The sequence below is a fragment of the Sabethes cyaneus genome, chromosome 2, assembly GCF_943734655.1.
Source record: "Sabethes cyaneus chromosome 2, idSabCyanKW18_F2, whole genome shotgun sequence".
Taxonomy (NCBI): Eukaryota; Metazoa; Arthropoda; class Insecta; order Diptera; family Culicidae; genus Sabethes; species Sabethes cyaneus.
In genome coordinates, this window is record NC_071354.1 from 134,230,238 (window position 1) to 134,248,481 (window position 18,244).

Genomic DNA, 18,244 nt, shown 5'->3' on the forward strand with positions numbered 1-18,244 from the left:
GCTGTGATTTGCAACAAGTATTAAAAGTGTTTAAAATATAGCAGAAATGTTACCGCGAATTTTGGGCGTGTGCTAGATGGATGAATCTTCCCACTCATTATGCACATGCCCCTTTATTGAACAAAAATAGCATATTCTATTGAAATAATTTTCAACTTACCTTCGACTTTATTATTCTAGACATAGCCTAACATACCAATAGAAATTAATTAGCATAAACACAATAACTGATAGTTAATTGCGATACGAGTTAGAAAATATGTCATTTGTTTCAACACCTCTCCTGCGTCAAATTCTTCATCATTACACCAAATACGTACAATTGCTGAGGGTTTCACTAGATTGAATCAGTCAAATTGTCGATTGCGTGTAGGTTTTTCAGCACAAAGTTTGCGGGCAAAATGTGCAATTCACCTTTTCGCATCTCACAAAATGTAAACATCACCAAGGATGTAGATTCAAATGAAAAGCTCGAATGTGGGCTTGAAATCTGTATGTTTTGTGCCATTATTTTGACGAAAACGAGAGGCGTGTTGGTTGACTACATAGAAGGAGAGAGCGACCGAGTCAACCCGACCGAAAGCCATAATTGATGATGCCCTGAGGGAGTATGCGCGAAAAAGGTACTTTTCGAAAGTGCATTTAGATACCTACGTTATTCAGTTGAATGCGTGTGCTAATGACTAGAGTACGCATAAATTAAAAAGGAAATGAATGCTATATGTCACTTGGCGTGCAAGAAAAAAACACGTATTTATTAAATGTAATCGTGCTAAAAGCGTGTTCTCTTCGGTTGTTGACTAAAATGGTAAATATACTTAATGATGCTTTTTTTATTATTATTTATACCTCAGAGAGATTGAATGAATTTTTTACACATGCAGAGCTAGCAACATTTGGATCACGACATGAAGTTTAAACTTGTTTTAATCTGCAATACTCTTATATTGTTTCGTATTACACGTAGCTATTGAATCAATAAACTATTTGTTGATGATTAACTAGACTATACCCGACCACCAGTGAAATAGATTTATCAAAACTATAATTAATCACGATCTTGTGTTACAAACCAAACAAAATACCAAAAATTCTAATTCTAATATAACAATATTTTCTACCTAACCATTTTTCGAGACGCTCGCATTTTTTAAGTTTTTACAAATCTTAATTGCTCGATCTTATACATCATCGATCCCCAATAGCAAAAGCCAATAGCAATAGCAAATATCGTAGGGCAATATCATGTGCGCTTTATTGGGGCCCGTGCCACTATCGATCAAATTTTCACACTCCGTCAAATCCTCCACAAATGTCGAGTGTACAACGTGCACGCGCATCATATTTTCGTGGATTTCAGGGCAGCATAAGACACAATCGAGCGCGGACAGCCATGGCACATAATGTATGAGAACGGTCTTCCGGACAAACTCCGCAAAACGCTTCGATCAAGTAACGGGTGGCAACTAAAATTTTGGAATTTTTTCGCGGCCCCTATGCTCAACAACCAACGAGCTCAGAGAGAAATGAGAGTATGTATGTGTTTGCTCTCTCTCTCCTTTTTTTCTTAATATTGTTTGTTTTGTTTATGCTTGCCCAGTTTTGCTAAAAATTGCGTCGAAACAAGAAGCATTTCTGGAGCGCGTTGTACATTTCTACGAACTGCAACAGAAATCTCGGCAAAAAGTATACGGTACAAAATTTAAAAAGCAAATATGTTGCGGCTTCGACTGTGTACGATATCCTAAGATACCCAACAACTATTCGCAAGCAAGGCAGTGGAAGACCAAACAAAATTATGGACGCAGAAGGGCATCGTTCTCTTTCTCGTTTCTTCAACCAACAACAAGGTTTGGCTATTAAATAAGATGCACGCCATGCACCAGACGAATGTTTGAAGGAAATTTTGATCCCGTTTCTACAAAAACTTCATGCAGATGGATAATACGTGTTTTGGCCTGATAGAGCATCATCGCATTACGCCAAAAAAACACAATAGTTCCTGAATACCCATTCGATCCCATTTTTACCCAAAAACTACGACCCGAAAAATTTGTCTCAGTGCGCACAATCGAAGATTTCTTCGGGATTTTGAGTTCCTTGGTTTACAAAAATAACTGGAGAGCCACGAATTGCAAACAGATGATTGGTAGAATCAAGAGATGCATTCGCAAAGTTGACATAACGGCCGTACAACGCTTCTGTTTCGACGTCAAACGAAAGCTTCGCCGAACAACCAATTACGGACCGTTTTCAAATGTACACTAATTTTTTTTGAATAATGGATAATGTATCTTTAATTTCGGTAAATCAGATCTTCTTCATGTATCTTTGTCTTTTTCGACAGCTTGAGAAAAAAATTCCAAAATTTTAGTTGCCACACGTTAGCATACGCCGCCGCACATAGTTGACGATGCATAAAACGCCAAACAAACTGGTAGTCCTCTACGGACTTGAGACTGTAACTTTACTTATGAAAGACATAATTGCACTTGCCGTATTTGTACGAAAGGTGTTGCGGATTCTGTTTGGCAGAGTACAAGCGGAAAACGAAGAGTGGCGCAGACGTCTAATAAAAAAATTTGCCCTAAATTTTTTTACAAATGCTGAATCTTCAGCTTGTGTGCTGCACTTCCCATGTTTGGGAAAAGATATCAATTGTTTTTGGCACTAGTTGGGGTATTGAAATTGAATGAGGTAGTTTTTTTTAGCTATATTAGGCCATCGCAAATTATTTTTAAAGTTTTTGTCACTCCCCCTTTGAAATTGGTATGAAAAATCGGTGGGCAAAAAAAAATTTGTGGGATATAAGTCAATTTTTTTTATAAAATCAATTGTCTGTGGGCTCTACAGCCTGCCTGCTCCACCCCGGAGCGAATAAATCTAAACGCCGGATCGGCTTATATCCGACGCACACTAACTGCCTCACGACGTCCAACTTCTTCGCTCCGGGGTGGACCTGCCAGTACGAAAAAAACATTAATTGTAGTTGCTTGATTCTTAGTTAGTTTTAAATGCACTTCAATAGTTTGATGCTTGCTCATAGTATATTTCTTGATAGTTTTGACCAAATGAAGATCATTCTATGCTAATTTTCGAGTCGTTAACTGCGAATATTGGGATAAAATGACAAATTTTTCCGCAGTCAAATACCTTTTTGTCGGAATTGTTTCCATAGATTTCTTATGGTGAAAAACATCCCGGCGGGTTCCAGAGTTATTCAAAAATACCAGTCTGTATTCCAAGAAACGTAGGATAAAACGCCCTTCATTCGCCCGAAACTGCTATAAACATACGCGCACCGTGAGCATAGACCACACCATTCAAATCCCCAGAAAAATATTTTTGTTTTGACGGCGAAAAACTAAATGTAGCGGCATTTGGAGACATTGAAATGAAGAACATTTTTTCAAAGAAATCCCCACTGAGCGGAGAAGGAATGTAACCGTTGGCGTTGCAATATAGAAAAATCTCACAAAGGAGCATTAAGAAATTAAATTAAAAAAAATGCGTAGCAAATTGATGCTACGTTTTTCATTGTTTTAAATAGTTTGCCCAATTTTCTTTCGATTTACTTTGCTCAATTGTCTCAGTATCCCGTTTGTTCATTTATTTTTTGTTTGACACCATCTAGGGTGTTTTAGCTATTTTGGATTGGCGTTACGTGTACTCTTTTTTGGACATTTACGGCCAGATTAAATAAAATACGCGTCACGCCTGTCCAAAATAGATAAATCCATCATCATTCTCTCGATTCTAGAGAAGGCTAGGTTTGAGATATCAACTTGGACCCTAAGAAACAAAGAAAGATTGGGAAAAATCTAATCGACCTGTTTTTGAACAAAGCTTAGGTGGTACATGTAACAAAATTGCAGCCGTGTAAACATAACAGGTCTTGCCAATTCTCAGTTAGCTCAAACTAGTTACTTCACCCTCGGATGGAAACGACGAAATCGGTGGAAGCGGGAACGTCAAAGACAGTATTTCTGGATTCGAATCAAATGTTCTAGCCTCTCCGGAATGGCAAAGCTATCTAAAGGGGGGGCAATGTACTAGTCAAGAAAAACGAAAACTCGAAGCCGGAAGTAATAAAAACTAGAAATGATTTAGATGAGCTAGTTAATCGCTATACTAAAAAATCTCCTCCAAAGCAAACTCCCTCTCCTAAGAGAAAGCGCAATAATAACAACACAAACTATTAAGCTCTTTTCGTTTGTCCGTGATATAAAACCGTGTCAATTGTATAATAAATGACTAGTAGAATAAATTCATACCACGAGAATGTTGATGAGTTCAATCTAAATCATTCTGATGACGGAAAAAATTTCCTTCGTATAGCACAATGGAACGTAAGGGGAATGAATAATTTGCAGAAGTTTGACAATATTCCTTTATTCCTGGACAGCATAAAAGTTCCTATTGACATATTGGTAATTGGTGAGACGTGGTTGAAAGCTGAAAATTGTCCTTTGTATCAAATACCAAATTACAACTCAATCTTCTCTTGTCGTGACACGTCGTCTGGTGGTTTGGCGGTGTATGTGAAGAATGAATTAAGCTACAATGTGAAGAAAAATATTCTCATTGAGGGCATGCACATGATTCAAATTGAAATAAAAATAAATGGGTTGCTGTATGATGTTATAGGCGTATACAGACCGCCATCATTCGATTTTAATTATTTTCAAGATGAGATGGAAAGCTTATTGTCAACGCACACGTCATGTCCACGTTTTATCGTTGGAGATATGAATATTCCATTTAACTTAGCTGGTAACAGCACTGTTCGTCGTTATGAAAACTTACTGAACTCGTATGACTATTTTTGCTCAAATACGTTTGCTACTCGCCCTGTCAGTGGAAATATTTTGGACCACTTTATTGGACGAAAAGAAGATCTTACTTATATAAAAAATGATACAATTTATACGGATGTGAGTGATCACTTAATAGTTGTTTCTTCTTTTAAAATTGTTAATCCAAAGGAACATGTTATTTTAACCAAAAAAATTGTTGACAAGCATAGGTTAAACCAATTATTTACACAGTTTTTGAATACCTTCACTTGTACTGAAGATGTAAACGAGTCGATTGTGTCCATAACAACGGCTTATAATAATATTTCAAATCTTTGTACCACTTCTAAAAATGAACGAGTGAATTTAAAAACCAAAAAATGTCCTTGGCTTGATTATTATACGTGGCAATGGATTAAACTCAAAAACAAATACTTGAAAAAAGTAAAAAGGAATCCGAACAATAATCATTTGAGAGAAATGCTGAACCATGTAACAAAAAAACTTGATGCTGTTAAAAAGAGGTGTAAAAACGAATATTTCAAAAAATTGTTTGACGACACCTGTAGTGCTAAAGTATGGAAAAATTTAAACGAAATAATGGGGAGAACCAAACGGGATGTTAAGATTGAACTACAAAATAATGGTAGCAAAACATCAAATAGCTCTGAAATCAGTGAAATATTCAATCTGTTCTTCTCAAGCATTGGCGGGAATCTCGCTGGAAAAATTCCGAAAAATAATCTCAATCCATTGGCAACTGTAAGCCGTCTGGAGCAAACAATTTATCTTAAACCTACTGATTTAGCTGAGGTTTCTTCTGTAATAAACGATCTAGATACCAAAAAAAGCTGTGGACCTGATAATCTACCAGCAAGTATTATCAAGCAAAATTCGAATGCATTTTCAAACATTTTTACAGAGCTTTTCAACAGAATACTGAGCCAAGGAAGGTACCCAGATTGTTTAAAAGTTGCAAGAGTAGTGCCTGTTTTTAAATCTGGGGATGAGTCTGACCCTTGCAACTATCGTCCTATTTCTACACTGTCTGTAATAAATAAAATCTTTGAAAGACTATTGGTGAAGAGATTAATAAATTTTTTGAATAAGTTCAATGTTTTGTATAAATTTTAGTACGGGTTTAGGAAAGGATGTAGTACCTCTACGGCGATCGTTGAGCTTGTTGACTTCTTAATAAACAAAATAGACAACAAATGTATCGTCGGAAGTCTTTTTATTGATTTAAAAAAGGCTTTCGATACATTAAACCACGACATTCTCTTGCAAAAACTGGAAAGTTATGGAATACGGGGATTAGCGAACGATGTTATTCGGAGCTATTTGAGTGGAAGGCAGCAATTTGTGACATTCAAAGATGCCAAGAGTTCTTCAAGATCTATAAACATTGGAGTTCCACAAGGTAGTAATATTGGGCCACTTTTATTTCTTATATACATTAATGATATAGGAAACATACCGCTTAATGGAACTCCTAAATTGTTTGCTGATGATACTGCTTTATTCTATCCAAACCACGATGTTACATCTATTGTGTCATCAATAAACAGTGACTTGCAGGTACTTATGAGATACTTTAATGCAAATTTGCTCTCATTAAACTTATCAAAGACCAAATACATGGTTTTCCATTCACCAAGGAAAAAAATACCTACACATAGCAACCCGTCGTTTGAGCAAGAAGGAGTTGAATTGGTATCGAATTTTAAATACTTGGGCTTGGTATTGGACTCCACGCTTTCCTGGGGTGATCATATAGAACATGTCCAAAGGAAAGTCTCATCCTTGTGCGGCTTAATGTACCGTGTTAGTAAGTTTGTGCCTAGAGATGCCCTCTTGACTTTCTATCATGGCTGTATTCATTCCCATATGCAATACCTAATACTCGCCTGGGGACACGCTTGCAAATCCAAGCTGAAAAAACTGCAAACATTGCAAAATAGATGCCTCAAAATCATCTACAACCTACCGCGATTATACTCTTCCCTTCAACTGTACACAAATATGGCGCATAGCATTCTTCCTCTACGCGGACTATGTAAACTACAAACCAGTTTGTTCATGTACGACACAATTAAAAACCCAAATATTCATCATAACATCGTTTTGTCTATAACAAATCATGATCATTACACCCGGTATGCGAGCAACCTTGTTCGGTCCAGAGCTTCTACAAATATGGGTCAAGTTCGGATCTCGTTTTATGGTCCATCGGTGTATAATGAACTACCTGAACGACTGAAAATTTTAAATAACCGTGTACTTTTTAAAACCCGTTTGAAGCAGCACTACAAATCATATATCAGTCAGTTTTTGCTATGATTTTGCATCAGCTAGAAACAGCTACACTTAACCAAATTCATTAGAATCACCAACCTGTAGTACTCTAGGGATACCCTTCAAAGGAACTTAGTTCCACTGGGTACATCCCACGACTACTTCATGATATTACTTTTTATATAGCTCATCACACACACCTTTTAATTGTTGCATTATATTTAGTTTCTGTTTTTTCGTTTAGTTTTCGTATTAAGATTTTTATTGCCAAATGAGGAGTCCATTACCAGGGGACTCTATGTGCGAGTTCTTTGGTGTGGGGGTGTGTTGGTGGGACCTCTACCCCCTTTACATTCGTGCTTTTGCATTCTTCAGCACAGCGTTGTGAGACATACGGACAAAATTAAAAAAACTACAAGGTATACAGCCCTAAGGGTTGTACGAAAGGGTGACGTAGGACCATATCAGATCATTAGATTAAGGATTAATGTAAACTGCATTTCTGGCATATGTATGTTTATAAAAATCAGTTAGTGCCATTGTTTAATTGAATTTTTAAAAGAGAAGAGCGAAATATTCAAATTAAATGCTTTTTTGAATGCAATGGTGACTTTGAAAATACGCGGACGGGGATTCATAAGTACAACGCCTGCAATCAATAAGACATGGAGATTTCTTTTAAAAATCACTTGTGGACATCATAAAGGTTGAAATAGTAATGAATGACCAGCCCACAGATTATTGTATTAAATAAGATTCTGCGTCGTAGCTTGACATGTTTCAATAATCTTACTTTAACTCGTTTGTGGCCTTTAAAAGGGCCATTGGTTACAAATAACGTTAAAGCCAAAGCACGTTAATCGCAAATATGACGTGCCATTCGAATGCCCTTCACTCTTGACTTGAATGCATCAGGTACATAAGTTAGCGGCGTCGATTCTCTGTCTTTTGGTCCGAGATTTTACTAGTCTACTTTCACAGCTTACCGCTTCTTACATAGCAGAAAATATGGCTCATACGCAAAAATTTCTGTATCTCTGTATATTTGTATGAGAGTCCTTATCCTCCTACCATAGGGGTGAGGGGTCTCAAACCATCATAAAAAAATGCATGCCTAAAATACCCCCCCATACCAAATTTGGTTCCATTTGCTTGACTAGTTCTCGAGTTATAAGGAAATTTGAGTTTCATTTATATAGGAGTCCCCCCTCTTACGCCCTCCTTTAAATTGGTCTCTAACTTTTCATAAAATTGCTGGTCATTTTATCTATCCAACGACATATAAATTGTTCAGTTTCGTTCAGTAGTTTAGTAGTTATTAGCATTTGAAACTTTTCATTCAAACGTTACACTTCTATTTTCGTTTTCACAAAGTGCTACTCAGTCCCAGTATAGTAAACAAAGACGTAGTCCTACGTCAATACATCTCTGCGGTTTTTTCTTAGTTGATCTAAAACAAAACTTTCTTGAAAGTTTCAGCTTTTTATCTCTGCTGGAAACAGTGTGGGGCTTAATGGGTTAATTTGATTTTTGATTTATTAGGGAAATATAACATGTTACAATATATTAGCTAAAATACAATATGTTACATACACAGAGAACAGACTACCAGGTAATTGAAAAAAAGTGTGTAAAAGTTTTTTATGTAATCTTCGAGTAATCCTTCAATAAAGCACCCCTCGAACAGTAAGTGGCAAACTAAATCTTGATGTCGCTGCAATCGCTGCTATGTAACTCCAGCACAAAGAAATATTGATAAAGGTACATGGATATTTTTTGATGCGTTTGGCAAACTATTTCTGGAGGGCGCCACCGACAGATTTTACACACAAAAAATCGATTACCATAGAGAACAGATTAACAGGCTCGAAGGAAGTAATCGATTTTTTGTGTGTAAAATCTGTCGGTAGCGCCCTCCAGAAATAGTTTGCCAAACGCATCAAAAAACATCCTTGTACCTTTATCAATATTTCTTTGTGATGGAGTTACATAGCAGCGATGGCAGCGACATCAAGATTTAGTTTGCCACTTACTGCTCGAGGGGTGCTCTATTGAAGGATTACTCGTAGATTACATAAAAACCTTTTACACACTTTTTGTCAATTACCTGGTAGTCTGTTCTCTGTGCGATTACTTCCTTCGAGCCTGTTAATCTGTTCTCTGTATTACATATACGAAAGCAATGAACGAGAAAATCAGCAGCACAAAAAGTTAAGCCGTATATCTCTTACATTAATGCAGCTTAACATATTGATTTGTCACTAATTAAATACCTCTAATTGAATCATGTCCAGCGTCATTAGAGGCGAAACGTAAATGAACAAATCAAAATCAAAGCCCTGCTTATAAAGACAATTTCTCGATTCAAAATATGCCAAAACAGAGCACCCCTCCTACAGAGTTGGTTGGCTACACAACAGTAGCACTGCATATCACGCTATTAATTCAAACCCGAGTGACAAACGATGGACAGCCTCCAAAGACGGGCTCTCTGCTTATGCACTATCGGTCTCCATTGGTTTCCGTTTCTACGTTTGGCTCTTCGATGTACAGCCAAGCCAAGGTGATGATCGCGGTATCGATTGCACATACATGTGTAACGTATCGACGACCACCGACATCTGAAGACCGCACATGAGTGACAGCGAGGGGCGACACAAACAAACATTAATTTAAATGTAAATTTATTCGCGAATATAAATGAATTTAGGTTCTAGGAAATTTTTCAATTAACTTTTTTGTCCGGTGGCAGATGGAGTCCACCATCACGTTAGTCAGGCATACGATCACAGCTCCATCAGTGCGCCGTGTTATGGTGATGGAGCTTTCCCCGGTGGCATAAGAGACTTTACTTCGTCGCGTGGTCTATCAGTTAGACTGCTTCATGATGGCTTAAGATTTCCTTTCAAATTTTCAGATCATTTCCACTGTTCTACTGTCTATTGAAATTTAACATGTCTAATTTTGGTGGAACTATTACATTTCTACAAATAATTGAACCAAGCAAACTAATCTTGATGCATATATTCATACGATTTCAAATATTTATTTGACCCACATTTATTTCTTCATGATAATTTTGCATTAGGAAATTGTTGAAGCTGAAATTTCTATTTTGAACCACTCTATTGTCAGTATACTATGAATGACGGGTAAGTATCATTTTTAACAGTACTACGTAGTCGAGCAGAAATGAATGTGAATGTCGCGGATTATCCCCGATGAGCTTTCGAGACTGTGAAGCATGCAAGTTTTCCATTTATCGGTTGGGCTCTCGCGCAGCATAGCAAGATCTACTGTCAATCGTTCTCTTAATTAGAGCACCTTCAGTCCCAGCCGGTTGTGACTAAAAATGCACACCTAATTGGATTGATGATAGAAGCAGAAAAAACGATTAAACTACTGTATCTCAATAAATCACGACGCGGTTTGTTGGACTTGAGTTGTGCATATTTAAGTTGCGGGTTCATTACAGTATTCAGAATATGTTGAGTAATGCGGAAAGCTTTGTATATTCATGTTATTATAACTTCGCTTCATATTTAAAATATATGCTAAGGGCTTGCTGAAATACCTTTTTGGGAAAACCAATTCAGACTAAAAACAATACCAAAAAGGATTGGGAAGATAAATTTGATTTCGAGAAATCTTTGCCATTACCATAATTCAATTCTATCAACGTCTATTATAAATACGAGAAAATTTCCAATTTACATAAAATGCATATTGTATATTGCATATTGGTCGATTCATCTGATAATTGACATTTGATTTTTATCACGGGTATAACCGAGTATGTCAGGTATTTAGAAACTCGCTATACCCATATGAATCGGAATACTTTTTAAGTAAATTTGGAAAACTGTGAGACACCAGTTGGCCTCGAAATACGATAGGGTACAGTGGTACAGAACGCACCACTTAAGCAAAAGATAATTTTCCAGAGCAACTGTGGTTTTGTTCCATGTTTCTTAACGTTCACAAGAATTTGAGATCTTTTCAATTGGCGTAACAAGGGGGGGGGGGCTAAGCCCTCCCTAGGAGAGATTTAGCCCATCCTAGAAAAATCGACCTGGTTTTTCAAATGTAAGAAACAACTACAGTTGGATAACTTTAGATAAAAAAAATTACAAGGTATACAGCCCTAAGGGTTGTACGAAAGGGTGACGTAGGACTATATCAGATCATTAGATTAAACACTAATGTAAACTGCATTTCTGGCATATGTATGTATGAATATGTGAGTGTCATTGTTTAAGTGAATGTTTGAAAGAGAAGAATGAAATATTCAGATTGAATTCTTCATTGAATGCAATGGTGGCTTTGAAGATACGTGGACGGGGGTTCATAAATACAACGCCTGCAACCATGGAGACATAAGGACTTCTTTTAAAAATCACTTGTGTGCATCATAAAGGTTGAAATAGTTATGAATGACCAGCCCACAGATTATTGTATTAAATATGATTATGCGTACCTTGGGGTATTAAATGGGGAAGGCAACTAGGAAGAAGCGCCCAACATAGCTCTAGTCATCCCAAGCCCCTACCTAGCGCCTCCACGTGGCCATACCTGGAAATACTTCAATTTGTATAATTGAGTAGCCAAGCTAGGAGGTGCGGGGTCGTGCGGTTTTCAGTTCCTAACCTTACAAATGTAGTTTTAGGCAACCATTAAACCACACGACTTTATTTTCAAGTATTATATGATTTAAACTAATATTTTTGGCAAACAAATCTATTTTCAGAGAGCGAAATAAGGCGCTATATCCTTGGCCAATTGCAGCCTGGCTTCTGGTCTAAATACCATTAGTTCATCCCTGAGGGTCCGGAGTATCACTTAACCTTTATTAGCAAAGATACTCCCAACGATTGTAAATAAATCATTATCTATGTATACGGGAAGCGTTTGGTACGGGAGGTCCACGCTTTCTTCCTTCCCCTTGATTTCAAGGAGTTTAATGGAATTAGATATTTTTTCTGGTTCCACTTGATTCCTTGGAATTCTCTCTGCGGTACATGCTGCGCAGTTGGCCTGGCCGTTGACAAGAAAAATGATTGATTCAAGTAATCGTCATTTTCCAAGATGCCTTCAAGAATTGGCTGCGTTAGTGTGAGATTAGATTAGATTAGATTAAATATGATTATGCGTACCTTGACATTTTTTAATATTCTTGCTTTAACTCGCTAGTGTATTAGGATTAAAAAGATCATTGGTTACAAATAACATTAAAGCCAAAGCACCTTCATCGCAAATATGACGTGCCATTCGAATGTCCTTCTCTTTTGACATGAATGACAACGGGCACGTAAGTTAGCGACGTCGATTCACCGTCTTTTGTTCCGAGAAGGTTGTACTAGTTTATTTTCACAGCTAATCACCGTTGCTATTCGTGCTATCATTAAATCACCGCTTGTTACATAACAAAAAATATGGCTCATACGCAAAAATTTCTGTTTTATTTGTATGAGAGTCCTTATCCTCCTACCACAGGGGTGAGGGGTCTCAAACCATCATAAAGCCCCCGCATGCAAAATTTGGTTCCATTTGCTTGATTATCTCTAGAGTCATGAAGAAATTCCTATTTCATTTGTATGGGAGCCCCTCCTCTTAGCAGTGGAAGGGGTCTCAGTCACCATAGAAAAAAATTTAGTTCCAAAAACTCCCACATGCCAAATTTGGTTCCATTTGCTTGATTAGTTCTCGAATTTTGAGGAAATTTGTGTTTCATTCGTATAGGAGCCCCCGCTCTTACGCCCTCCCATTGCTCTCTACCCATAGCATTGCTGGTAATTTTATCTATCCAACGACACATAAATTTTTCAATTTCGTTCAGTAGTTTAGTAGTTATTAGCATTTGAAATCTTTCATTCAAACGTTACACTTTTATTTTCGTTTTCACATAGTGCTACCCAGTCCCAGTATAGTAAACAAAGACGTAGTCCTACGTCAAAAACTCTAGAGTTATTTTCATGTGCATCACAGTTATAAGATCCTATGCATTAATGTGCATTTAATTTTAATATACCGACAAAATAAAATGGTCGAAAAAAATGCCGGGGGCTATAGCCCCCCTAGAAATGAGCGCTAGTTCCGCCAATGGTTCTTTTTCACATAAATTCCTGGCGCAATTTCATTGAAAAAAGAGGTATTTTTTGCACCAGCGTGCACAGCCCTAAACATGAGGTGGGACACTGACCGTTCAGAAGCGACTTGTCATAGGATGGCGGATTTATTTTTATTTTTACTTAAGGTACCCCGGGGCAAGTGGGACTTAAAAATGCATAGTTAGGGTTTATTCTACTGTGTAATCTATACCTATGATTGTTTCGAACTTCTTTCAGCACAGAAACTCTTCAGTGGTATCATGGTGGTTTAATTACAAAAAAGGCCTATCAATTTTCACGAAATGAATCTGGAGGAGAATTTTCAAAATCATGGCAATAGGTCCCACTCACCTCATTTACCGGGGCAAGTGGGACCTATATTTAAATTTAATTAAATTTGATAAAATAACAAAAAATATTATATGTTAACATACAGCAACGTTAAAGCATTGGAAGAAGCAATCAAAGACAATATTTATACGAATGGTAAATCCAAAAATGGCGTAACTTGATTCAGATTACAACGGGCGACTTTGTAATTCATATAAAACACAGATTGCGAGCAATTTTCTACCATGCCCAATACGGTAGAGCTACTCATGAGAGATAGTTACGCTATAATAACCACAACACTTTGTTGTTCCAATTCCTGTTGCAGATTTGCTTAATTATATCAAATTTGCCTTTCAAGATTCAATTAACATCGTTTAGGTGTAACCAAAATGTGACCAAACTGTTTGTTCCCTCATAAGCTGTGTTAACGTGCTTCTTTTTTGGGTTCCCTGGGTATAGTCCTTTTAATGCCGTTTTTCAAATTAAACATCTAGTTTTCGGGTGTAACTTGTTAAAACACTCATTATGTTTATCTACTGTCAGAAAAACATGTACTTTTACGAAAGCCTGAGGACAAAATATCATTTATAGAAAGGTGCGTCAAACTTACAACACAAATTGAAAATGACGCTCAAATTTAAAGTCTAATTTTATTGTTTGGAATGCCAGTTATAAATAATCTATAATTACAATGCATGCGTTTTAGTTGTATCTTTCATTTCTAGAAAGGTTCGATTGGAGAAAATGAGGTTGAAGAGAGTTACGAGCTCCGTTGCCACTTACCCCGTATTCCCACTTGCCCCGGGGTACCTTACCGCAAAAATGCGGAGCGATTGGATTAAAAATTGTGGAATTCCGGGTTCCCCATGAGAATTTTTAACATTTCGTAGAGAAGATGAAACACGTGCCGTTGAAGTTAGACATAAAATTCGACTTGGCAATAGATTTCAATTTGCGTTTTACTTGAAGCTTGGATTCGTACTTAAATTCGCACCAACTTAGGCCTGAAGCCTGGCACCAAATTAAAATGAAAATTGGAATTGAACTAAAAATTGGACTTGAACTTGGTTCTTAATCTCGACGTGAAATCAAACATGCAACAGATTATAAAATTGTAATATGACTTAAATTTGAGCTTGAAATTGAACTTTAAATTGGCAAAAATTTTGCATGAAGCTATGTACATGTCGTATCATTGCAACAATATAAAACTGATATTTAAACCTCACAAATAATGATAAAGGTTAAATAATGGTTTGCCCAACAGCTAGAAAATCAATATAAATATCATAACAAACAAGGCACTTTTGAACTACTCCGTCAAATCAGGAATCAGCAACACCGAAGACACAGATGGACCAAATGCTCGCACGATTTGTTGCGATGATTTAGTCATAGCCCTACGGCTATGAGATTGATGGCATTTCTTATGTACTGTACTGAACGGTACAGCTTAACCTTTTAACGTATGCAAAACTATTGTGGTTAGCAGGCTGCCGCCGTCGGTTGTTCAGCGATCAAAGGTAATCGATAAGAAAAATCCACAATATTTTAGTTTCTCATGAAGTAAATTTTCTCACACGTTGTAAATCGTTTGCCATTTTACAGAGCGACACCACAATGCGGAGGTGCCATAAAGCATTTATTTCCAATGCATATTTAAACTGCTTGATATGATCAGCGAAACATATTATTAATCAAATTAAACAACGCGTAGTGTTGCTTTGACGTAAATGGAACTCAAACAGAAGTAATGCTGGGGAAAGTCTTCTGCGATGTTAATTATTAATCTGATACTTTTGGTTTGCCCACCGCTCATTTATTGACGTTTTTTCAATGCAGAATATATTCATATTCTGTTAATATATGCTATTAATATAGCATATCCTTATAAACATTGTTTATTTTCATATTTTCATAATTTGAGGATAATTATTTACAGCCACAGCAATGCACTGAAATCTATGAAATAGTAAAACTAAATCAGACTTTGTTGTCAGCTGAGATTTAAATATATATCCTTTTCAAACGAAATAAAGAACCAATCATACATAAACATATGTACTTACATAAAAATGAAAAACGAAAAGAAGTCATTCCCTTTGCTGAGATGTAATGTAAACCACAAGTTTACTAGATACTCATATCCTAAGATAATCTGTTAGGAAATTAGCTTGAAGGACTACCAGCAAATTGTTGATATCAAATTAGTTGCATGCTTGCTTCTGCCGGTCCAACGCATATGAGAGCCTTGCTAAATTATTACAACAGCGCTGTTAATGAAATTTATTAATTCTCCAGAACGGTAGCTCCCTTGGAGGTCTGTCAATATACGCCGCCGAATGCGATCCAATAGAGTCCCTGATTGGCCATCAACACGGTCACTTGGAATTGAACAGGTATCTGCTTCACTGTTGCATACTAAAACGACACGCGCTTCAATCCACTATACATAAAGTTAGTAGAATCTTGTCATCGATCAGCAGCAACGTGCTGACCATGGAATCTGGGGCGCATATTTTTCTATGCTGCCATCCACGATCCATGTCGTCCGCGACCAACCAAGGGATGCTGAGCTGTGCTTTTGACTCATGGGCTGCCGCCAAACTCTAACTATAGCTGCGTAATTGCCATATAGCTAGTCGACAGCGTGGCAGCGAGGGACACGATGGGAAATTTGATTTATAGGATCGAGATTTGTCTAGCTCGGCCACGGCAGGAATTCTCGACGCGAGGAGTCGATTTTCACGCTAAATAATGGCGTGCTGCTGCCGGCTTGCTCACTACTACTAGATGGGGATTGGATGCAACGATGATGCAATATGTTCATGATGGCGACCGTGGCCTGTCCTGTTTGCATGTTGAAATCGCGCCTCAGCATCGAAATGCTGGTTCAAGCTGCTCAAAGGGGAACGGGACGCAAGGCGCAATCTGATTTCGTCTTTCACTGCAACTATTTTTTTGTCTAAGCTATTCAAGGATCGTATAATGAACGAAAGACATCGACGACAGCTATCGTGGGGTGAACTTTATTGGAACAAAGGTGCCCCCGGCAAAAGATAGTGATCATTCCATCGATTGAACAATTTGTTTAGTGTACATATTGCGGATAACTAAATTTTCATAATCGCACACTGAATCGTATTGGAATCATTTTTTTGCCGCTATATGTTGTGTTGAATAGCAGTATAGCATATCAAAGGAAATGTTGCTACATGTAAACTAAAGTTACAATATATGAAACGACATAGTTTCACTAATCTCTCGCGTTGAAATTTGTCTATTGTAAAACAGATATTTTTAAGAACTTGCCAACCTGGAAGAAGAACGCATCGACCGGGAATTTAATTATTTTCCCACGGCTTCCGCGCATTTCTTAAAGTATGCTGATATTGTTCTGTTCGCCTTCGGCACTGCCAGCAGCAAATCATCCCACTAAACGACTATTTTCTTTAAAGCAAGAAGCCTCCATATCTTAGCAGCCCCAACTATTCAACCAGCCGCACGATTCACAATCGTAGATGCTCACAGGTTTTGCAATCATATTTAAAAGCCGTCATAGCCGTTAAAATGGCCATAAATCTCGCCTTCATATCTCAAGAGAAGACGTGGAGAATACATCGGATGTAATTGCATTGCTGCTATTTCCTTTGCGCTTACCAAGCCGCACAGTATGTAACTTTTAACGAATACGACAGCGCATGACACGCATCCACATTTGTTATAAATCTAACAGTGAGATACATTTTGTTGTAAATAATAAATCAGGATTTTTTATTCGGAAAAGTCCTATTGCGAATTCCATTTTCGCGTGAAATCAAGTGATAGTTTCAACTTTCCTCTAAAATACAATCAACGAGCAACATCGGACAAGCATCAATATTTACCTATTTTTTTATTTGTATCTTCCACAGGCGAAAAACCGTACACCTGCCAGTGGCCAGAGTGCGAATGGCGTTTTGCTCGATCCGATGAGCTGACGAGGCATTATCGCAAACACACAGGAGCCAAACCATTCAAGTGCATCGTCTGTGAGAGAAGCTTCGCCCGCAGTGACCATCTAGCGCTGCATATGAAACGGCACTTACCAAAAAACAAATGAAACGTTTCTGAAACCTCCACAACCAAACGCATTCGCTGCATCAGCCTTAAGCCGATTCGACCTAACTGACCCTCGTGCTGAATTTTTCCAAGCTAGTTCAAGTCCCAGTTCCATCGTTTTCAGATAATAGTGGAGCATTATTCCTTGCATAATTTATAATCAGTATTGATTTGATCTTCCTTTTTTCAAAATTGTTATGTTTGGTTCCCACAATTAAGGTGAAATCGTTTGACTGCCGGTAATAATAATCTCTCTATACCCAATATTGGTTCAATTGATCAGTTTCATCCTTTTCTTATCATTACATTATGTTATTAAAACTAAAAAGAACTTGGCTACTTTGCGTCTGCATCAAACTACCGTTCTAATTAAAACTTCGGACATTGAAACTAGGCTGCAACTTTATTCCAAGTGAAATATTCCAAGGTTTTTTATTTTATTTCATGAAGCAGTTTAATAGCTTGAAAATTTATATATTTTGCTGAAATAATACTAAGTATGACGATAAAATCATATTTTACATTAAAAATAAGTTATAGTTTGGTTTTAATTTAACTTTATTTAACCTTTGAGCACTTCTGTCTTAGAGTTTGAACACTTATATTATTCTG

General features: G+C 37.2%; 1 protein-coding gene across 1 annotated transcript in view; it reads left to right on the forward strand.

Annotated features, from left to right (window-relative positions):
• Nucleotides 1-17,633, forward strand: part of LOC128737399 (dendritic arbor reduction protein 1-like) — a 144,503-nt gene extending 126,870 nt beyond the window's left edge. Inside the window, exon 6 of the mRNA XM_053832028.1 lies at nt 17,446-17,633. Within this exon, the coding sequence (XP_053688003.1) occupies nt 17,446-17,633 (188 nt within the window). The remainder of the gene's footprint in view (nt 1-17,445) is intronic.
• Nucleotides 17,634-18,244: the final 611 nt, after the last annotated feature.